Source organism: Ammodytes marinus (assembly GCF_949987685.1).
Source record: "Ammodytes marinus genome assembly, chromosome: 14".
Taxonomy (NCBI): domain Eukaryota; kingdom Metazoa; phylum Chordata; class Actinopteri; order Uranoscopiformes; family Ammodytidae; genus Ammodytes; species Ammodytes marinus.
This window is the reverse complement of record NC_137218.1, coordinates 28,188,335-28,212,515: the sequence shown is the minus strand read 5'-3', so window position 1 is coordinate 28,212,515 and position 24,181 is coordinate 28,188,335. Positions and strand designations below refer to the sequence as shown.

Genomic DNA, 24,181 nt, shown 5'->3' with positions numbered 1-24,181 from the left:
ACCGATAGCAGCAGCTACCATGAAGGGTGCAATCTAACTATCGGGAGTAATTTAGGGTTCAGAGCCTTGCCCAGGGACAATTGGACATGTGGCGGGGAGTCGGGGATCGAACCAACAACCCTGCAGCCCTGTGGAAAACTGCCCTAAACACGTCGCCAGAGCTGCCCATGGTACATTTCGGAAGTGTAACCCCTGATCGGCCTTGCCTTTCCACTGCTGAAAGAACCTTTACTTAGAAGGCAGAGTTCATGCCGGATGGCGGTAGCCGCGGCAGCTACGGAAGTATGGTGAAATCATGCAGCACGACACTGTGTAGCACGCCAATGAAATGTTCTAAACTGGGGGCGCCCTTAGCTCAGTTGGTAGGGCGTCCCCCCCATGGGCCCGTGGGGGGTCGTTCTCTGCATGTCATTCCCCTCTCTGCCCCATTTCAACTCTGTCTCTACACTATCAATAAAGCATAAAAATGCCAAAAAAATATCTTTAAAAAATATATATACCGTAGTTTACGGACTATAATGCCTCGTTTCCACCGAGTAGAGCGGGTCGGATCGGAGCGGTTCGGTCCGGGTAGTTTGGCTTTTCATTTGCCAAAAGTTGGGTAGGGTACGGTTTAAGCGCACCTAACCGCTCTGAGCCGCTCCCGATCTCAGTACTCCTCCGTAGCGGTACTAGCCGCCTGAAAGCGGGCCGAAACGATTTGATTGGTCGAAATAATCATTTCCGCCATGTGTAGTCATCTCGGCAAGAGTGAAGAGAGTCTTGTGTATTGGCGAAAATGTGAGCACAGCAACGTTTATTGTGTGGTGTTTTTCCTCGTCAATAAAGTTGGTTACACTGTGTCCCAATAGTCACGTAGCTGCCGCAGCCAGCGCTGTTCTCTCACTGTATCTATCAGTTGCAACTTGCACCGAGCCGTCTCCGTTTGTTTTCGCCATAGATAGTATGCTAGTAAATACACGCTCACAACAACACGGGGGGAATAAATAAAGAAACGGCTGGTTTGACCAAGCAAAAACGAGAGATCGCTGGCTTGTGAGCGCGGCACTGTTTATTGTGTGGTGTTTTTCCTCGTCATTAAATGAATCAGTTGGCTACACTGTGTCCCACTGCTACGATGTCACGTAGCTGCCGCAGCCAGCGCTGTTCTCTCACTGTCTCTATCAGTTGCAACTTGCACCGAGCCGTCTCTGTGCTCACAACAACACGGGGGGAATAAATAAAGAAGCGGCTGGTTTGACCAAGCAAAAACGAGAGACCGCTGGCTTGACCACAGTTGTTCCACAGCCTGATAGTTTAACCCACATTCTGGCGGCGGCTATCGCAGTCCAGCCTAAACCCCGCCCCACCAGTAAGGGTAGGGTCCGCGGTGGAAACAACACCGAGATTCTTAAAAGTGAGCTGTCCCGCTCTGAGCCGCTCTGATCCGACCCGCTCTACTCGGTGGAAACGAGGCATAAGCTGCGACTTTTTCCAACTGCAACTTCAACTTTTTTATTTTTTTTTCAACTTTAACTCTATGGGCTCTATGACCTGTCCGCGCCCACCTTTAAGTGGTGGGCTCCAGCAGGGAAAGCTGGAGGCCGGAAAAGAGTGAGACAGGTGGTAAGAGAGACAGAACGAGAGCGAGACAGTTTGCGCAAGGGAAGCTATTATGGAAAACAAACGTAGAAGTGCATATGATGCAGCTTTTAAGTTAAAGGCAATCAATCTGGCTGTAAAAGAAGGAAATAGAGCTGCTGCACGTAGTCTTGCCATCAATGAGTCAATGGTGAGACGTTGGAGACACCAGCGGGAAGAACTGTCTCAATGCAAAAAGTCTAAAAAAGCTTTCAGAGGTAATAAAAGCAGATGTCCCGAACTTGAAGACTTTCTTGAAGATTGGTTGAACACACATCGAGCAGACGGCCGAGGTGTTTCCACCGTGCAGATTCGACTGAAAGCTAAAACAGTCGCCACCAAAATGAAAATTTTAAATTTTAGAGGAGGACCATCCTGGTGTTTCAGATTCATGAAACGAAAGGGACTGTCCATCAGGGTGCGGACGACTGTGTGTCAGCAACTCCCTCCCGACTACCAGGAAAAAATAACAAACTTCGGCGAATTCACTCAAAGAAAGATAGAGGAATATTCCATCGGACCGGACCAGATCATAAATATGGATGAAGTGCCTTTGACATTTGACCTGCCTCTCACTAGGACTGTTAACAAGAAAGGTGAATCGTCTATCACGTTGAGAACCACTGGCCACGAGAGAACGAATTTCACTTGTGTTCTTGGCTGCACAGCATCTGGATTAATGACTTTTCTGGTAGGCTGCTATATTTTAAGCAGCCATGTTGCTGCAACTTTAGGCTTACGCGCTTACTGTCGTGTTACATGCACTTTATTTTGCACTTTAAAAAAAACACATTTAATTTAGCCATTGATGTTGCCTCGTCAAGCACTGTAAGATTTGTTTTTTGTTATGTTATTACTGTAGGCTATACTGTAGGCCTAGATCAGTGGTTTAAACCACTGCTGTAGCCTAGATCACTGCCGGTAGACCTATGTGCGCTGGGAGTGCACCGTTTAAGTTTGAAAGTTGAAAAGTTTACAGCACAGTATATGTTCTGTAGCTACTATTGCACTAAATGGTAACACTTGAATACATTATGCAAATATGCAGCTTGTTTGTTGAAATGTTAATAAATGGGAGCATCTCAAGCAGCCATCTCTTTCCCAACAATCCCCTCTGTGCACAAACTCTTACATATGGTAATCAAACATTAAAACACCTGCGGCTTATAGATGTACAAATCATTAAATTCAGCTGCTGCGGCTTATAGTCCAGTGCGGCTTATATATGTACAAATCATTAAATGTAGCTGCTGCGGCTTATACTCCGGTGCGCCTTATAGTGTGGAAAGTACGGTATATATCTAAACTGAACCGCTCAGTGGAAACAAGGCTTAAATGTCTGATCTCCAACACTTAAGCCAACTTCAAGCAGAAAAAGAAAAGCAAGGATCTGGTTGGAAATTGGGTACCGGCTCCGGACCGCCCCCCAAACTGCTTTAGTAGAAAAAGGGAATTCTACCTGAACAGGTGAGTCCAACAGCTTGTCCCTGTGAGCAGGTGTCTCTAGCTGAAGATGAGCTTCTACAGTCCATGAGAGCAGACTCGTTGCCTTCACACTGGTACCCTTTGGACCACATCGGAGCCTCCACTCCTCCATAGAGCGCCCCCTGGAGGCCTGAAGGAGCCCCACAGCCAAGCTCCCTGCACACCACCTCTGCATCCTGCTGGTCAAAGTCCTCTTCACACACTGAGGACCACCACTGGTTAGACTTCAGCTCCAGTCTGCCTGAACACAGGCTGGAACCATTCACCAACCGGACAGAGTCTGGAGAGAGAGAGAGAGGGACACAGCGAAAGAGAGACAGAGTGAAAATGAGGTCTGCACTTGGTGCAGCATTAGGCTGGACTCTCCTTACAGCAACTCAATATTTTCATACTGGGTAGATCAAAGGGTTTCTTACACAGGGATCTTTTCATCAATATAAATAATTAGTTTCAACACAGAATTTACTGTCACACAAAAAGGCAAGCATTTAAAATCAGTATACCCACTGACAAGATCAAGATAGAATAAAACTTAAGAATTTCTTTCTACAGATGTCATTGTCATGGATAACTTTACAGTTAAGTACAGTAGTTTCGGGCGACTGTGGCTCAGGTGGTAGAGCGGGTCGGCCAATGATCGAAGGGTTCGCGGTTCGATCCCCGACCTGCCACTAGAGTCATGGTTGTTGTGTCCTTTGACAAGATACTTCACCCACCTTGCCTCGTGTGAATGTCGATAGTTAAGCTGCTATCAGTCTGTGAATGGTAACGTGTAAATGGGAACAGGTCTTCCTTGAAAAAGAGTCTCCTGTCTCAAGGGGATTTACCTGTATAAATAAAGGTTAAACATTTTTTTTTAAATAGAACGCTGATGGACTTGCCTGAGCAGGTGATTTCTAGCATGAGGTTTAAGGTTTCCGGTCTGACACAGTCCCTAAGAGCCGACCCAGAATAAGCACAGTCTGGTTTGATCCACCACATGGGTCTGTATAAGGACTCCTTTCTTTGTCTTGTAAAAAGAGCTGCTCCACAGTTGAGGTCTTTACAGAACACATCTGCTTGCTTCAGGGTCCATCTGTAGCCGTAGACTGGTCTCCACTCTCCCTGATTTATCTCCAGTGTTCCATCGCAATGACTGGATCCTCCCACCAACCTGGCAGGTGCTGTATGGAAACAAGACAGGCATTAGCAAAATCATGATAATGAAGTTTCATTACAAAAGAAATTAACCAGATCAAAGAATCAACTCATATTCTACCTGAACAGTGAGTCAAATAGAAATGTTATGTTTTTACAGCATCTTGTTGATGCAAATGTTTGATTTTTGGCAAATATTTTAAAAACAAAATGTGGAATTCTACCTGAACAGGTGAGTCCAACAGCGTGTCCTGGTGAGCAGGTGTCTCTAGCTGATGAGCTTCTACAGTCCAGGAGAGCAGACTCGTTGCCTTCACACTGGAACTCGTTGGTCCACATTGGAGCCTCCACTCCTCCATAGAGCGCCCTCTGGAGGCCTGAAGGAGCCCCACAGCCAAGCTCCCTGCACACCACCTCTGCATCCTGCTGGTCAAAGTCCTCTTCACACACTGAGGACCACCACTGGTTAGACTGGTTAGACTTCAGCTCCAGTCTGCCTGAACACAGGCTGGAACCATTCACCAACCGGACAGACTCTGGAGAGACGGAGAGAGAGAGAGAGAGAGATAGAGAGAGAGGGGGGGAGAGAGAGAGATGTTTTATCTTTTGATTATCTATTTTACCTATTCACATTTTCACATATTTTCTAAATACTTGTGCAACGATCTCCACGTCGCCTGAACTGCCAGAAGCTCGCGTATCTCTTCATCCCTCCAGTTTGCAGACATTTTCATCGTCATTAAAAGTACTCTCCTCCTCCAGCCTCTGACATTTGTATTTTTCCGGTCATGCTCAAATTGCGCCGTATCAATATGCTCACACCCGCGCCCGACCATTCTCACATGAGGCCTGATGGACTTACCTAAGCAAGTGATGTCCAGGAAAGTTGAAGATGAATCTGGTCTGACACAGTCCCTCAGAGTTGACCCAAAGTTAACAAAACCGGATCTGATCCCCCACACTGGCCTGTCTGAGGAATCCTCTCTCCATTGTATTGAAACAGCAGATCCACAGTCCAGCTCTTTACAGGCAACAGCTGCTTCTTCCAGGGTCCAGTCAGAGCCGTACAACCGTCTCCATTCTCCCTGATTTAGCTCGAGTGTTCCCTGACAGCGACTGGATCCTCCCACCAACCTGACAGGCTCTGAACAGAAACAAGAGAGTCATCAGTAAAAGTATCCTCATATCCAACTACATCCTGTCGCATTTTGCAGTGAGCACACCATCATACTTTTTGGGGGCAATTTTGACATACAATCCAAACAAAACAAACCCTGATGATTGGACTTGAAGAATATATGTCTATTGCTGGGGCTCAGGCTGATGATTCAAATCATCGAATTTCACGGGGCAGCCCTAGCAAACTACATTATTTTCAAGGGCAGCTGAGGTACGTAATATTGTACAAAGAAAATGTATGTGATTCAGAATGCAAGGCAAATCAAAGCAGCAGCTCCTCTTGTACCTGAACAGGTGAGTCCAACAGCGTGTCCTGGTGAGCAGGTGTCTCTATCTGATGAGCTTCTACAGTCCATGAGAGCAGACTCGTTGCCTTCACACTGGAACTCTTTGGTCCACATTGGAGCCTCCACTCCTCCATAGAGCGCCCTCTGGAGGCCTGAAGGAGCCCCACAGCCAAGCTCCCTGCACACCACCTCTGCATCCTGCTGGTCAAAGTCCTCTTCACACACTGAGGACCACCACTGGTTAGACTTCAGCTCCAGTCTGCCTGAACACAGGCTGGAACCATTCACCAACCGGACCACATCTGTAGAAAGGGGAGAGATCATTCTGGGACAATTGTCTTCAACATTACATTTGCATAGAATGATTTATCTTGACACCTATTTAATTCCCTCCAATTAGGGTCTTCTGTAGAATCTACCAAATCCTGTAGTCCTATCACTTTGGTTTCTAGATTTCTAATGGCACTTTTCCATTACATGGTACTTACTCTATTTAGTTTTCCATAGTTTTTGTTGTCAGGCACACATCCGAGACAATGTAATATATAAATATAAGATCTCTATCTAGCAAAACGTTATTGATAAATGACTTGCTTATTGAACACAAGTTAGACATGATTGGTCTATGTGAAACATGGCTTCAGCCAAACTTTTTCTACCTCTAAATGAGGCTTCTCCAACTACTCATGTGGCCCGGGATACTGGACGGGGTGGAGGTGTTGCCCTTATTTATGAATCTATTTTCATGTGATTAATTCAAGGCTCTGGTAATGAGGCCACCTCCTGCAAATCGGAACAATGGTTTTCATGAAGAGGGTTTCAATTTGGTTGTGATCTATAGGCCCCCTGGCCCATACTCACAATTTTAGAACAATTTGGTGACTTTCTTGCGGATCTTATCACACATTCTGATTAGATCCTAATTATTGGTGATTTCAATATTCACCCAAATAAGGCAGCAGATCACTTAAGGAAAGCCTTGTTAAGTATTATTGATAGTTTTGGGTTTGTTAATGAACCTCCTCATTGTGATGAAAACACCCTGGACCTCATCCTCTCCTGGCAAGTGTTTCTCCTATCACTTCTGTAATATCCAATAATTTTCTTATGAAATTTGAGGTTGCTCTGGGTTGCCCTTGCGGTGATGATGGACCGGTGGTAACCAGTCGCCATATTGGTCCGACAACTGTGACAACCTTAAAGGGAAAATTTGCCGCTTTTCATGTGAATGGTATATCAGGGCTGAGTATATTAGTAGTCAAATGAAAAAAGCCACCAAAAAATGTATCCGTATTGGCTCTCTGCCACACAATGATTTCGGATTTGCACTGATGACGTGGTGCTGACACAGCCGTTTTTACAGTTCCTACATGCCCCAGGATGCATTGCGCGGGGGTTAAGCTCTGCAGCCCACCCAGATTCCGAGCTTCTTGCGTTACCATGGTTACATACACACAGACACAGCACCTGTGTAAACTGAACAGTAATAGCGTGCTTCGTATTATTTCACTGTTTCTTCTCACTGTTACGTGATGCATAGCCCCAGCCCATGGACATACACTCAACAAAAATATAAACGCAACACTTTTGTTTTTGCTCCCATTTTTCATGAGATGGACTTAAAGATCTAAAATTCATTCCAGATACACAATATTACCATTTCTCTCAAACATTGTTCACAAATCTGTCTAAATGTGTGATAGTGAGCACTACTGCTTTGCTGAGATAATCCATCCCACCTCACAGGTGTGCCACATCAAGATGCTGATCTGACATCATGATTAGTGCACAGGTGTGCCTTAGACTGTCCACAATAAAAGGCCACTCTGAAATGTGCAGTTTTGTCTCACAGCAAAATGCCACAGATGCCACAAGCATTGAGGGAGCGTCCAATCAGTGCAAAGCAGCAAATTCAACCCTGTGTGTCGGTGAAAATCGACGGGACACCGCGCCAGTGTGAGCGGGTGGAGTGAGCCGCTGTGCAGAAAAACCCGTTAACGTTGTCTAGGGAAACGGCCAAGTTCCGCGATCTGTTTGTAGTAGGCTATGTCTCGAGCTTGAATACACAGAGCCATATGTCCCCAAACTGACTGCGAAACTATATAGGAAATGAACTGTGAAACTGCCGCCTCCCTTCGTTAGTTTCTGTTTTCACCCGAGTAAGTTACAATCAACTCCGACGCATGGACAGCGTTAAATTAAAACATCTAATTTCATTATCAAAAAGGCTTTGATGCAAAATAAGTCCGAACACACACAGCGGCAGCAGTGTTGCTTAGAGGAAAGCGCAGTTGCTCAGTTTTATCAGCACCTCAACTGCGTACTGCTGCTGCTGCCCAGGGGCGGCCTTAACGATCTCGGGGCCCGTTTCAAGACCTAGTGTGGGGCCCCCCACTTTTTTAAATATTTATTTTATGTTAACTTTTTATAAATAATGCTTGTGCATCCTCCCCGCAAAAAGAAAAAAGATTGTGGAATCCAGTTGGTTCATAGACAGATCATGAGATAATGGGCCCCCGGGCACAGGCTCTTAAAGCCCCCCTCCCCCCTATCCAGTCAGGTACACTGATTTTATGTGAGATTATTACAAATTAAATAGAATACATGTTTTGTATTGCAACCATTAAATCTGTGTCTGTATTGCATATTCAAAGCTTAATACCATTCTATGAAGAAAGAAACACTTAGTCGACTAAGTCCACTGTAAATTTAGTCAACTAAATTATATAATATATAATATAATATATAATAGGGGAAGGTGGGGTGATTTGTGCAACTTTTTACTCAAAGTGATTTTAAAGTGAGGCCTTGACAGTTATGTCTCCAACTCAAATATGTACATATATTTCAGGATGTTGTGCATCCCTGGCAATAAAAACTTTGGATCTGGAATAAACTGTTTAAGAAATATAGCTTTCGGAAAAAAAGTTGTCTTGTCGCACAAATCACCCCACGTAGTGGGGTGATTTGTGCGTCATTGTGTCACAATGACAAAGTCACCATCATCATCTTTCTGGCCATCTGAACTCTCATCAGTGGTGTCGTTAAGTGGAATTGAGATGTCACTCTCTCCTGAGCTACTGTAGACTATCACTTTCTTTTGGTGACCAGCGTATACAGCCATGCCACTGGCACAACTCTCAGAAATGTACTTTGCACTAGTTGCTCCGTGCTTGTGGAACCAACTGCCACCTGACAAATGTGATTCCCCCTACATTTCTGCCTTTAAATCAAGGCTCAAAACCCATATGTACACCCTGGTGTTTCCTCCCCATTAACCTCTGCACTACTTACTTACCTCTGCACTACTATCTGTGTTTATGTGGATGTATGGGCTTTACGTCTTTTATTTTGGTTATTGTTATTTTACCTTCATTGTTTACCTACTGAATGCACTATGTACAGCACTTTGGACAGTGCAAACTGTCATAAATGTGCTTTTATAAATACATTTTACTTACTTACTTACTTATAACTCACCCAGGCCCTTGCGCACAAATCACCCCATCCCCAGAATTTTGGATAATAGGCATGATGCAGCAATTTAGGGTTGACATTGTGCTAACTATATAGACTCAAAGTGTAGCATACCAAAGCACTAAAACATGTGTCAAATGTTTTCAAACGTGTCTATAATTGTTCAGACACAATAATCAAAAAACCTTGATCATGGAAATTTTACTTTGAAAGGCAAAACACAGTTTTTTGAGCTTAAATGTGCTTATATCTTATTCCTTGTGTCTCCCTTCTTTACAGGATGAGTCAAATGGATGGCTCTTCTTAAATATGTGGTCACATTTCCAATTTCTTCCACGGTTTTCTAGAAACAAGGGGTTTTGCAACTTCCAAAATGCACAAATCACCCCACCTTCCCCTATATACAGTATCTCACAAAAGTGAGTACACCCCTAACATTTCTTCAAATATTTCATTATATCTTTCCATGCGACAACACTGAATAAATGACACTTTGATACAATGTCAAGTAGTCAGTGTACAGCTTGTATAACAGTGTAAATTTACTGTCCCCTCAAAATAACTCGACACACAGCCATTAATGTCTAAACTGTTGGCAACAAAAGTGAGTACACCCCTAAGAAAATGTTTCCAAATTGGGCCCAAAGTGTCAATATTTAGTTTTGCCAACATTATTTTCTAGCACTGCCTTAACCCTCTTGGGCATGTAGTTCACTAGAGCTTCACAGGTTGCAACTGGAACCCTATTCTACCCATTCATGACGACATCAAGGAGCTGGTGGATATTAGAGTCCTTGCGCTCCTCCACCTTCTGTTTGAGGATGCCCCAAAGATGCTCAATAGGGTTTAAGACTGGAGACATGCTTGGCCAGTCCATAACCTTTACCCTCAGTTTCTTTAGCAAGCCAGTGGTCGTTCGGAGGGGTGTTTGGGGTCGTTATCATGTTGCAGTACTGCCCTGCGGCCCAGTTTATGAAGGGAAGGGATCATGCTCTGCTTCAGTATGTCACAGTACATGTTAGAATTCAATGAACTGTAGATCCCCAGTGCTGGCAGCACTCATGCAGCCCCAGACCATGACACTCCAACCACCATGCTTGACTCTAGGCAAGACACACTTGTCTTTGTACTCCTCACCTGGTTGCCGCTCCACACTCTTAACACCATCTGAACCAAATAAATGTATTTTGGTCTCATCAGACCACAGGACATGGTTGCAGTAATCCATGTCCGTAGTCTGTTTGTCTTCAGCAAACTTTTTGTGGGGTTTCTTTTGCATCATCTTTAGAATAGGCTTCTTTCTGGGATGACAGCCATGCAGACCAGTATGATGTTCTAATGATGCAGAGTGCGGCGTATGGTCTGAGCACTGACATGTTGACCCCCCACCCCTTCAAGCCCTTCAGCAATGCTGGCAGCACTCATACGTCTATTTTCCAAAGCCAACCTCTGTGTACGACGCTGACCACGTGCACTCAACCTTCGTAAACTGGGCCGCAGGGTGGTATTGCAACATGATAACGACCCCAAACACACCTCCAAGACGACCAGTGGCTTGCTAAAAAAGCTGAGGGTAAAGGTTATGGCCTGGCCAAGCATGTCTCCAGACCTAAACCCTATTGAGCATCTTTGGGGCATCCTCAAACAGAAGGTGGAGGAGCGCAAGGTCTTTAATATCCACCAGCTCTGTGATGCTGTCATAAATGGGTGGAAGAGGGTTCCAGTTGCAACCTGTGAAGCTCTAGTGAACTACATGCCCAAGAGGGTTAAGGCAGTGCTGGAAAATAATGGTGGCCACACAAAATATTTACACTTTGGGCCCAATTTGTACATTTTTTCTAAGGGGTGTACTCACTTTTGTTGCCAGCAGTTTAGACATTAATGGCTGTGTGTCGAGTTATTTTGAGGGGACAGTAAATTTACACTGTTATACAAGCTGTACACTGACTACTTTACATTGTATCAAAGTGTCATTTCTTCAGTGTTGTCCCATGGAAAGATATAAAGAAAAATGTGAAGAAATGTGAGGGGTGTACTCACTTTTGTGAGATACTGTATATTATATACTAAACTATATAACTGCTTATATTTAGTTGACTAAGACTAGACTAAGACTAAAAGATTTCAGATGACTAGAATAGGACTAAGACTAAATGGTGTGATATTCAAAAGACTAAGACTAAATCAGAATTTGCTGCCAAAATTAACACTGCGTTTCACTGACGTTACTCATTCTCGAGCAGTGTAAACATTATAATATGTCTGTGCATTAAGCTAAGCGGGACGAGCACAGTTGCATTGTTTATCGACCATGGAAGTATAAATTACTAATCCCCGATGATTCTCTATACGTAATCTTTAAATTACACCCCGTCGTTGTAAAGTAATATAGTGATAAACGAAGATTCCTCCCGCCATCGGAGGCCGGGCCGGCCGAAGCAACGGTGTTGTGTCTCTACAGACTGTGTGGATACTTATGGTGAAAGACGACAGACAAGAATATGCATAGAAACGTGGCTACTTTAATAGCAGGCGTACAGCAACAATGAACATGTCTGTTTCTCTTACAGACTGGCTTCTTCTGGCAACTCATGGTTACACAGTTACATATAATCTATCGCGCCCCCTACAGGCATAACCAGATATAACATGTTTTCCATTCAAACACCACAAACGGTTGTTTCACTACGACTCCTTTTAGCGGCTCCACACCTAAATAAAACGGCTATAAAACGCTTTCCGTGGAATTTTGAAAAGCGAAAACTTCCATTCTATTAGTACATGGTCTAAAGAAAAGTATGAGCCTTTGATTGATATCCAGAAAAATTTAGTGGAGATACATTCTTGTTTGACGAAATTGTATTGGGAATTAATGGGGATGGCACCCTATGATCTCCATTTTGTTTTACGGACCCGTCCCAGACAGTCAAAGCGTGTAATACCAGGCGTGGCCACATGTCCATGCTGGCTGCCCGGAGAAGGCAGAGTCCTGGGGGCCTGCCCCTGGAAAAAGAATCCAAATAAAGGTAAGCTAACGTGAGCTAAATTGCATAGTAGTCATGGACATAAAGAAATGGACACCGTATTGAAACATGCGCCCATTCATTCCTATGAAAGCTGCTCATTGGCGCAGAGAAGCAACAAGGAAGCGGCCATACTGCTCTCATGAGAGCCCTGGCACGCCCCTAAAGCATGACGCGAGCAGTGTAACGTTATAATATGTCCGTGCATTAAGCTAAGCGGGACGAGCACAGTTGCATTGTTTATCGACCATGGAAGTATAAGTTACTAATCCCCGATGATTCTCTGTATGTAATCTTTAAATTACACCCCGTCGTTGTAAAGTAATATAGTGATAAACGAAGATTCCTCCCGCCATCGGAGGCCGGGCCGGCCGAAGCAACGGTTGTTTCACTACGGCTCCTTTTAGCGGCTACACGCCCAACGGCTAAAACTGAAAATAAAACGGCTATAAAACGCTTTCGGTGGCGTTTTGAAAAGCAAAAACTTCCATTCTATTAGTACATGGTCTAAAGAAAAGTATGAGCCTTTGATTGATATCCAGAAAAAATTTAGCGGAGATACATTCTTGTTTGACGAAATAGTATTGGGAATGAATGGGGCAGGACTCCCTATGATCTCCATTTTGATTTACGGACCCGTCCCAGACAGTCAAATGCGTGTAATACCCAGTGTTGGGAACGTTACTTTAAAAAAGTAATTAGTTATAGTTACTCACTACTTGTTCCAAAAAGTAACTGAGTTAGTAACTGAATTACTTTATAATAGAAGTAACTAGTTACCAGGGAAAGTAACGATTTGCTTTAGCCTACTGTAAAAAAAAAAGTTGCTATATGTCAAAAATTTTGATTTTTCTGAGCAGTTTTCACAAGTCAGTTGAAATGAGTAGAACAGACAGGTAGGCCTACTTGTAGGCTACATAACCTTTAATAGCCTATTTATTGCACATCAACATACAGCAAGATGTTTATCCTGCACTTCAAGTATTTTGTTCTCAACAAAAGTAGTAGAGGAAACTGCTGAATGTACCGTGCTGATCTGCTATATCACTGGATTCACTTCAGGGGTGTCGGCTAAAACACCACTTAAGGCCAAAAACGTCAGACTATGAAGCATGAGACGATGAGAGGAGGAGTAAGGATTTATCCTGTTTATTTCCTTCTTTAACATGCACAGCAGCATACAGATCCCAGGAAAAGAACAATAGCAATATTCGGCTCGTGATGACACGCTAAACAGCTGTTGCAACCGGCGAATCGCGGCCGTTTAATAACGTGCATAAATTATAATTTATATAGATCGGGAAACTCCATGCACTTACTCACAAGGGTGATGCAAACAAACTCAGGGAAAGCACGTTTCAACCGTGGATTGATAGGTGGTTACTGCGGCAACGTGCATGCTCACACAACAGAGAGAGAAAGAAAAAGAAACTAAACAGGCGCTCCGGCTGACTGACGTGACGGCGCAGTTATACAGGTAATGTCATCCACACTGAATAAAACACACTGGTCTCCTCACTAGCAGTTTGTATAGTATGGAGCCAGGGGTGCGTTCGGATTACACAATTTATTCAATTAATTCATAGTAACGCACCGCATTTAATGTTCAGTAACGATAACGGCGTTGTAACGACGGAAAAAGTAATGAGTTGGATTACCCCGTTACTGAAAAAAGAACGGCGTTACCTAACGCCGTTCTTTTAAACGGCGTTATTCCCAACACTGGTAATACCAGGCGTGGCCACCTGTCCATGTTGGCTGCTCGGAGAAGGCAGCGTCCTGGGGGCCTGATAGTAGTCTACTGTAGTTAGTATCAGTGTTTCCCCTACATTGATATTGTGCTGCCCACACCGCTATTGAATATTGTGTCCCGATGTAAGGCTGATTGGTGGGGCAAGTGATGAGGAATTAGCCTACCTAAGGCTGTAGCTGTAGCCAAGTTACCTTAGCCACTAAGGTAACTTAGCTACAGCTAGAAGTGAACTCGTGAGGGGAACAGCAGGCCCCTCTGTGTAACATCAATGTTTTGGAAGGAGGGAAATCTTGTTTTCAGAGGTTCTACAGGTAGGCTAGTTTTACATATTACGCACATATTACACAAGTGCACATTTACAAAACCTGCTGCAATGTCTAGATAAGGAGTGCCCATTACGTCGAAGGCATTGTGGGTAGATCGCGAAGGCATTCTTAATTATATATTTTTTTTTACTGGCTCAATATAGGCTCCTAATCTTTGAAGACCCCGAACAACTTTATTTAAAAAAATAAACAATTGACTGGCTCATTATAGGCCCCTAACCTTAGTAGCTAGGGGGGCATACAGAGATCTGGCACCAGTACATTTTTGATATTTTTTTAATTACATTGTTCATGGCTACAAAGAGCATGGGCCTATATTAAGGTATACTGTATTTTAAAAAAAAGAAAAAGACTTCACAGAGAGATTTTTTAAACCTGTAGATTTTTTCTTTCTGCTTTTTGGTATTTCTGTGTCCCCAAATTATTCCAGAAAATAGTACTAAATAGCTCACATAGGACACAGCTGATTTAGCCTTAGTATTCTTCTCAAAATGCATCAGATTGATACATTTTACTTTAAAAGTTTCACATTTTTCTTCCGGGGGGCATGCCCCTGGACCCCCCTAAAAGGCCCTGAATATTACCTTCAAATGATTTGTTTATTAATCAAAATAAATATTACAAGTTTTGTGTTGTAAGACGGACTCTCAGGGGGCCTACGAAACCTCTCAGCCCCAGGGCCTAATATGTTTTGCATTTTTATAGTAGGTAGATCTTCTTGACTTGGTCATTATAAAAGTAGCTCACAAGCTGAACTTGTGGGCACCCCTGGTCTAGATAGTAGGGGAAACACTGCATATATTGTGGTAATATGAATAGACTTACTGCATTTTAGGTTTACATCAGCGCCACTATATAACGTTACTGCAAATCATTATGAAACTTTACAAAACAAAGTGATATCTGCTCATATTTCTATTTGTAGACCGACGACCAAAGCACCAGGAGCCTTCATGACAGCCACAGTCAGTTTGCCCAAGATGTAATGCAACAATCTCAATTTCAACTCCGACAAAAAGTGATCACCCTCCAGATGTAAGTCCAATTTTCTTGTCCATCATTTTAGAAACGTTCCCCTGAACCTTGAGGAAGATTTAGTTGCATTTGCAAGACTGTTTGTGTGTGACTGTGTGTCTGTTTTCCATGTGCATGGTGATAAGCGATGTTGTTAAAATCATCAGCTTTTCAAAATCATAAACAATTGCTATGCTGATGGTGATGACTGGGTGATTAGCACTGTCCCTAGCCTTGTGTCGTCTTGGCTCTTACTATACAAATGCATAGCCACACCCTGGCATATGCTTGGCTGCTAATTTAAACATGATGTCTTCTAAGACAAAATACTACTGTTGTGTTAGTGCACTAACTGACTGACCTAACTATGGTTACATATTGGTAGTCTGTTTTATATATTTATTGCAACATTATCTTACTGTATAACACTTTGTTTGTCATTTTAGGATGTCATTGTTCCGTCATTATTAGAACCAGAGGCAGGTCCATCCAGCAGGCACTATATTTTCAACACCAGATAGAACAACAGGACCCGGTGCACGATAGATGTCTTTGATTGTAAGTAAACGCAATGTGTAACAATACTTTTAGATATGAGTCAGTCATACAAGTAAATTATTTTTGTAAAACCAGTTCCTCATTAACCTGATGCATGTTTTGCTACTCAAATTGATGAATTCAGATTTTTCTTGTGTCATTTCTTCATTGCTGGCCTTGTGATACAATCATAATTTGTCATTTCAGGTGAGGTCCAAAGGAAGATGGTGTATTGTCAGAGGACCACGCAATCTGTTGTGAAGACTGTTTACATCCCACACGCACCACTTCAGAGCATCCCTCGTAGAACTCGACATCACACGAAGGAGACCCTACCGCTGCCTGCAAAGTGCTGACATCATCACTACAGCCTGCCCTCCCTCACAACATGTCCAAAACCAACTACAGAAGAAGCGGCTGCAAAACATCACTCAATATTTCAACATTACCTTGGCGAAGGATGCATTATGCTCCAATAGTTTTTCCCAACACACTGGAAACTCAAATCTTCTGAAAATGATATTTTTCTTTTTTAGATTTGTATATGTACATACTTTACAGTTGTGTGTAGAATAATGCACATAGTTTGACTTGCTTGATATTTTAAACTCTGCCTCTTTTATATCAGGGATCAATACAGTGTTTGATTCTCTAAAGCTGCGAACACACCGCACTGGCCGCGCGGCGAGATTACATACAAAGTCAATGTACTAGCGCGTGGCCGCGCATTCACCCAAGAATCATAGTGAAACTCACCCAGCTTGCGCGGCGCGTGGCCTCATCAAAGCGCGTGAATAGAAGGCGCTGCCATTTGCGGCGCAGCCAACATATGCGGCGAACGCAGAAAATGAAATTATTAATCTTTTTGGCGTCGCCGCGATAGCCAATCAGCGTTGAGATTGCCCGGTGGTCTGCAAGACGAGGTAGTAGTAGTAGAAAACTTTATTGTCCCCGTGGGGCAGTTGGGTTTGCGGCACAGTCGCACTTCATGACATGACATCAGATAAATGACACAAACAGACAGTCCATACATCAGACACTGACATACATAACATGAAGAACATACATTACACACTACAATGCACTATACACCTTTGGACATGACCAGGCCAGCTGGACATAGCTTATTTTGACTGATTTCAGACTTTAATGGCTTGTGGTACAAAAGAGAATTTGGATCTGTTCTTGGTCATAAGGTGTCGGCAGAAACGACGACCAGATAGCAGTAGTTTAAAATGGGATGCCAGGGGGTGTGTACAGTCACATACACTGTTATTGGCCTTTTTCACCCGTCTGTCTTTGTAAATGTGTTCAATGCTCGGTAGTGTGATCCCAAGTAACTTGCTGGCAGTTGTAACTGTTTTTCTGATTGTCTTTTTCTGTGACTCTGTGGCATTTCCAAACCAGCAGACAATACAGAAGGTTAAAACACTTTCAATGAATGCAGTATAAAACATTTGGAGCATTTTGTTATTGACATTAAAAACAAGCATTTTCTTTAGAAAGTACATCCTTTGCTGTGTCTTAGTGTGCAAAAGATCAGTCCATGAGTCCCATTTAAGCTTGTTGTCCAGTACAATGCCAAGGTATTTGTAGTTTGTAACAACCTGAATAGTCTCCCCATTGATGAAAGTGTCAGTGGATTGTTGTGACTTTCTAAAATCTATGGACATTGCTTTGGTCTTTTTAGTGTTTAAAATTAAGTGTGACTTATTGCACCATTCTAGAAAGGAGTCTAAAACTGGCCCATGATCTACCTCCTCATCCCGTAGCAGACTCACTAGGGCTGTGTCATCTGCGTATTTAATAAAGTGCCTGTTTTGTAAAGTGCTAGTGCAGGAATTTGTGTATAAAATAAATAATAAAGGAGATAAAACACATCCTTGTGGGGAGCCTGTGGATGTTGTCATGGCATCAGACAGAAATGAGCCCACTCTGACCCGCTGGACTCTACTGTTAAGAAAGTTCATGATCCAATAAATAATGCCTGTATTAAGATTGAATTCACTTGCTAAAATGTCTGCAAGAATGTTAGGTTGCATGGAGTTAAAAGCAGATGTAAAATCCACAAATAAAATCTTAGCATGAGTCTTTGGTTTCTCAAGGTGAGTGTGCAAAAGGTGCATTAATGTTGAGATTGCATCATCCACCCCCCCTGGAGGCTTGATAAGCGAATTACAGGGGGTCCATAAGATGGTGGGTTTGGGATACAATGTACCTCTTTACCAGACGCTCCAGGCACTTCATGACCAGGGATGTCAGCGCTATTGGTCGGAAGTCGTTGGACTCTTTGGGTCTTGGCAGTTTTGGCACAGGTACAATTGTAGATGTTTTCCACAGGGTAGGAACTTTACAGAGGTTAAGGGAGGAGTTAAAAATGTCAGTGAACACAGGGGCTAACTGTTCTGCACAGTGCTTAAGGATATTGCCGCAGATGTTGTCAGGGCCAGGGCTTTTCCGTGGGTTACAGTGACTATAAAAGGTGAAAGACGTCCGATTGTCTGATGTTTAGGTCAGATGCAGGGGGTGGAGGGGGCAGCACGATGCCAGCTCCAGCATCGCTGCCACTCTCAAAGCGACAGAAGAAACTGTTGAGCTGGTTTGCCCTTTCCAGTCCCTCATCTCCAGGCAGGATCAGGGCAGGTTTCCCTCTGCCCTTGTGTGGTCATGGTCTTAATCCCCTGCCATGCCTCACGGGAGTTGCCTGACACCAAGGTGGCCTCAATCTTCTGTCTGTAACTGTACTTATCCAACTGTATTTGCCTTTTAATCTGTCTCTGTATGTCCCTTTTGGCTGTGTCATCCTGATTCCAGTATGCTTTTTTCTTTTCAATTATAAGATGCTTTAATTTGTTGGAGATCCAGGGCTTCTCATTTGGGAGGTCGTTTTCATGGGTATGACTGTGTCTACACAGAAATTGATGTAGTCAGATATTGTTTCTACCTGTTCATTAATATCAGGGCAATTAAAAATATCTGTGCAATCAAAACAACCCTGCAGGGCCATAATACTGTCATTATTCCATACTTTAACTGAGCGTTCTTGGGGCTTCACCCTCTGCAGGAGTCTCTGATATGTAGGCCGGAGGTAAACCACATTGTGATCAGATGCCCCTAGTGGTGGGAGCAATGATGCAGAGTAGGCTTCTTTGACAGTTCCATAACACAGGTCTAAAAGCTTATTTTTCCTGGAGGGACAGTCCACATACTGATAGAATGTACGTAAGCACTTTTTCTTCACAGGACAATTATTAAAATCTCTAATAATAAAATTAGGGGCATCAGGAGACAGTGATTCGAGCTTGTGGGAGAGAATGGAAATAATGTCCATTGCCCTGTCAAAATTAGCCTTTGGGTGAATGTATACGATATCTGAGGGAACTCTCTAGGCAGATATGAAGGCCTCAGGGAGACGCACAGCAGTTCAATATCAGAAGTACACAAACTCTCTCTCACCACCACTCGTCCCGGATGAGTAGACAGACCCCGCCCCCACGGGACTTCCCGGTGATAGTGGGGTCCCGGTCAGTCCTGAACACAGAGAAGCCGAGGGGTCCTACCTCGCTGGACGTGATGTTGTTGTCCAACCATGTCTCTGTGATAGCCATGACACAGGCGCTCCGGTACTCGTGCAGGTAGCGGATATTTGATGTCAGCTCGTCTGTTTTCGCTCTTAGGGACTGGGCGTTGATGAGCAGCGTGACGGGCAGAGGGAGTTTGTTTTTCAATCTCCTCAGTCTTTGCCGAATGCCACCTTTAGATCCGCGTTTGCACTTTGTCCGGGTAGTCCATTTCTTTGGTTTGGTCCTGAGATAGTCCGGTATGGAGTTTACTACGTCTGCGTAGAAATACGATCTTGCATCAGTAGGAGGAATTCTCTGCTATATTGGATTTCACCTGCCACGCCAGCGACATGGTCATGGAAGTGTCCATGGGCCAGACAAGTGTTTAAAATCACGATAAGCAGTCTGATCGTGCACCAATAAACCAGGTCCATGGTTACTTTTAGTGCAGTGAGGGATTAGACGGATCCAAACATCCAAACAATAAAACGCTCACGATAACGAACAATAAACAAACAAAAGTGCCAGAAGCGAGAGGCAGCACGGCAGCCACAGTGCAGCGCCGGAAGAGAGAAAGGCGCTGGAGTGAGGACATAAGGCTTCCAATACATTCTGCAAATATGTGTATTTTGCAGCTGTTTAGCAGTTGGTTGTACTTTAGCCAAGGTAGCGCCGGTTAGCATAGTGAAACTCACACAGCTGTGCCTGTGTGCTGTTCCAGAGGATAATATGAACCCATACTTGACGGCAGTGTCCGTGTGGAATTCCAATATAGTACAGCGAAGCGCCAGTGTTGTCCTCCGTCCGCCGGCACACTTTCACTTTCAGGTAGGCTGATGTCTGCCTTTATTTTTGCCGCTGAGCACACACTGCTGTTGTTGTTGTGTTTAGTATGTTGCTGAATTGCTGTTAATGTGTAATGTGTGTGTATTTGCGATCGGGGTGCGTCTTCATGCTGTTTTAATGATATTTGTGACATGACTGCCGCTGGTTACACAGTGTACCTACATCTGTATTTTTTGGCACAGCTGGACCATGTTATTGTTGTTGTTGCACCGTAAGTGTGACGGGTCTGATCTCGTTGTCAGCGTCAGGAATATATGGCCCAATATGATCAAGTGGCGAGCCTCTTGCGTTCACGCGGTCAACCGTCGCCTTCTATGTGGCGGCCGCGGTGAATATGGCCCAATATGACCAAGCGGCGAGCCTCCTGCCTTCACGCGGCCAACCGCCGCAGGGGGCCAGTGCGGTGTGTTCCCAGCATAAAACTATTTCACTTTTATTTGATAAGTCATAAATCCTGCAGGTAGAATTTAATCAAACCTATGTAATAAAATGGTTGCCTATGCTATGACAAAAAACAATCATGTTTATACAAAATTATTTCTATTTGTAAATACAGTGAAGGAGAATGAACACATTTGCATATGATTCTTCAGCCTGTCCTCTGTAGTGACCATTTGGAGATGGATATTTGGCTCTGTTGCGCTGTATGACACAAGCAGGTAAGACGATGCGGTCCCCTTGCCAAGTCTCTCCCCTATGGAGCACCCACTCAATAAAGAACCGACGTGCAGCAAGTTGATTATGTCTAAAGAAAGCAAAACACAAAACAAGTGGTTATTCTCCACAAAGCTATAATGTAACAATAGCAGCCAAAAACTGGTCATTTTATTTGACTTGTTGTAAAGGATTGTTTTGAAAAGTGCTATAGGAAAATGACATGCTACGAAGTGCAACATCAGTGTAATGGCTCAGACAACACAATGTGACAAAGATAACGTTACAACATGCAAAAAAAAATAATGTTACTCACTCAATCATCTGCCCTCCCGGTCTTGCTGGTATGTGTTGTCTTTTCCAAATCTCTTTTGTGATATTGAAAATGCCTCTCAGTTTCTAGTGGGTCCCCTCCAGTTGTATTGTCTTACATGGCCAGGGCAGCTGCAGGCTAATGCTAACCAAGACTAAAACAGCTGCAGCCTCGGCCTCTCTGCACGCTGTATTTCCTCTTTCTACTGAATTTCTTCAGCAGTGTAGGCTACTCTGGCCCAACTAAATACCCTGCCGGTTAATTCCAGTCAGCCAAAACACTTTTAAAAGTATCCTTATCCATGATATCGTCTGTGCTTGTGTGAAAAGATGCAAAAATTCAATGCAGGAAATTATACTAGTAAACTGTCACGAACAGACGGTTTGTTTTGGTTTGCACGTGCATTTAGAGCCCGCCCCCTGGATTCACAGGGAGGGGGGTTGGTGCTCGGGACTGTACTGCCCTACAAAGGCAAAAGACCTTAACTCACCAGAGTGTAGAACTGAGAAAAATGAGTTCAAAGTTATTTTGTTGTCCTGCCAAATCAGTTGTAGGTAGATACTTGAAAAATTGGCATGTTATTGTATGACAAGGAAGTTATTTATCCCCCAAAAATCTAAAATTTTAACTTGACCTTTGACCCTTATTCGGAAGTTACTGTACTCTGCCTTTGTATTATCTGCGAAACAATAATGGGTCATGCAAAGGCAAAAGACCTTAACTTCTATTCTATTGACAATTTGGATTTGTATCACTCTATATCAACATTTCCTGTTATAACAATGATAGCATTACGTGAGTGGTGTCTTGTTAGGCATAATACTACACAAATTGAATATAAAAAAAATAAAAAAATAAATAATTTTATGGCTAAAATTATTAATTTTTGGAAAATTAAAAAAAAAATATGGTTGTACTTATTTGAGATAAAATAACACCTAAAAGTATCCACCTATATTTCTTACATTTGAAAGGTTGGATGTCAGTAAAATGTATTCTCTTATATGCCATTTATAATTTTCTGATAAACGTATAGGAATATGTGTTTGATGCCATTATGTGCAAGTTTTCTAGAGTCAGTGAAAAAACACTGCGTTTTTGATGGAATAGAAAATGTATGTGTATGAGAGAGAGAGAGAGAGAGAGAGAGAGAGAGAGAGAGAGTCCGGATTTCAGGGACTTAATTCTTCCCACAACTATTCTAATAGGCTACTCTTTATAATTATGAAAAAACATTTTGTAATACACACTTTCACAAACACATTGGTGTTTGGTTAGGCCCCACTTCATACCCTGAACATCCAGAGATAGCGCGAGCAAATTTGCGTTCTTGTATGAAGACATAGCCTACTTTTAGACTAGACTACATAGATGTTTAAAAGTGGTATTCAGCAAGTACCGTGAGACCAAAATCACTTTATGACAGCTGATCACTTTAAGGCACCGCACGGGAAAATATACAAGCCAGCGAATGGACTAATAATACTGATAACTCTTTATGGATTTAGACAATGGATTTTTCTCCTCGGTGGATATTTTTTTGCCATGGATTTTGACCAGATTTCAAGAAAAGGTAAACTGCGATCTAGGATCTGCTGGATTGGTTTATCGTTCAGGCTATGTTTTCTCCGAGCCAGGGAGGTGTGTCTTGAGGCATCGCCATCTCGCTCGCGTTGTTTTCAGTCAGTGAGTGGACTGGACTGTCATTGGCAGGCAGCTTATTACTTACTTTATTGAAGTTAATGTGTGTGTGACAGAAGTAGGTTGACCAGATGTCCCGCTTTGTGCGGGGCAGTCACGCATTTCAATTACTTTTGAGACGTTGTCCCACATTGTTAATTACAGTGAGCCCGCATTTTTAAATGCGTGTTTTATAATCTGGCATGTATCCGATAGCTGTGTGGAGACAGCAGTCTTGCTAGTTGCTACTGGAGCGCTGCCGAGCTCAGTGGGCTCTGTGAAGGTGCTGCCCACCTTCCTGTTACTTCAAAATAAAAGCCAACTCACGTTTGTCCAGTGAAATGCTAATGTGATGGCAGTGAAATGCTTTTAATGTGGAAGCGCAGAAGTGCTTCAATTACATGCAATACACAGGCAAATCACCGTAACTCCAGCGCTGTAAACAGTAACTCCACTGTGGTGCTTTGTAAAACCATTCACATATAAAGAAGTAAAACAAAGGCAGAGCGCCGTAACTCAGCCGTAACTTCATCCGAACGTTCCATAGCGACACAAAAACAAAGCCAAAGGACCGTAACTGATGTTACGGTCTTCTGCCTTGGCTTTCCCTCTGCTTTTGGAAGTTACGGCAAAAACAGCATCTTATTTTGATAAGAAAACAACAGAATTGACTCAAGATATTTGTTCACATGATAAAACTGATGGCCAGTGTTCCAAAAATGACAAAAACTCATTTTTGAAAAAAATGAAGTTACGGTCTTTTGCCTTTGCACGGCAGTGTAGTCCACAAGTCTTCCTCCCATTGCCAAATACGTCACAGAAACATCACTGGTGAATGGAATTTTGATGCTCGGTCCCGCTCGGTCCCCGCGAAATGGACAATGTTGCAAAAATACACGGGGATATAATGCGACCCAAAGGATATTATGGTAGATGAGTTAAGGTTGAAAATCGTAGAATTTTCCCTTTAAGGGAAAAACTTCCCATTGTCCTGGCCTCTTTAGCACCTGTGACAGAGTCTGATAACTGTTCTGAACTCAACCCTCTCTACCCTTCTGGATTCAGTGGCACCTCTCTCCACAAAAACCAGACGAACGAAGAGGACTTCTTCCTGGTTTACTGATGACACTTGACCCCTGAAAAAGGACTGCATGAGACTGGAACAAAGATGGAGGAAATCGAAGCAAGAGTCCACCTACCAGCCTTGGAGAGAGAGCGTCTCACATGAGTCAAGTTTAAGTAAGTTTACAGAAGTGCCACACTGTTACTGTCTTTGACCTTTGGAGA

General features: G+C 43.3%; 1 protein-coding gene across 1 annotated transcript in view; it reads right to left on the bottom strand.

Moving 5' to 3' along the window:
• Positions 1–24,181, bottom strand: part of LOC307261225 (scavenger receptor cysteine-rich type 1 protein M130-like) — a gene marked incomplete at its 3' end in the record, with an annotated part of 83,032 nt that overhangs the window by 41,589 nt on the left and 17,262 nt on the right. Inside the window, exons 11-15 of the mRNA XM_080041716.1 lie at positions 5,708–6,010; positions 5,105–5,386; positions 4,467–4,778; positions 3,987–4,268; positions 3,080–3,385 (exon numbers count right to left, since the gene is read on the bottom strand). Of these exons, the coding sequence (XP_079897842.1) occupies positions 3,080–3,385; positions 3,987–4,268; positions 4,467–4,778; positions 5,105–5,386; positions 5,708–6,010 (1,485 nt within the window). The remainder of the gene's footprint in view (positions 1–3,079; positions 3,386–3,986; positions 4,269–4,466; positions 4,779–5,104; positions 5,387–5,707; positions 6,011–24,181) is intronic.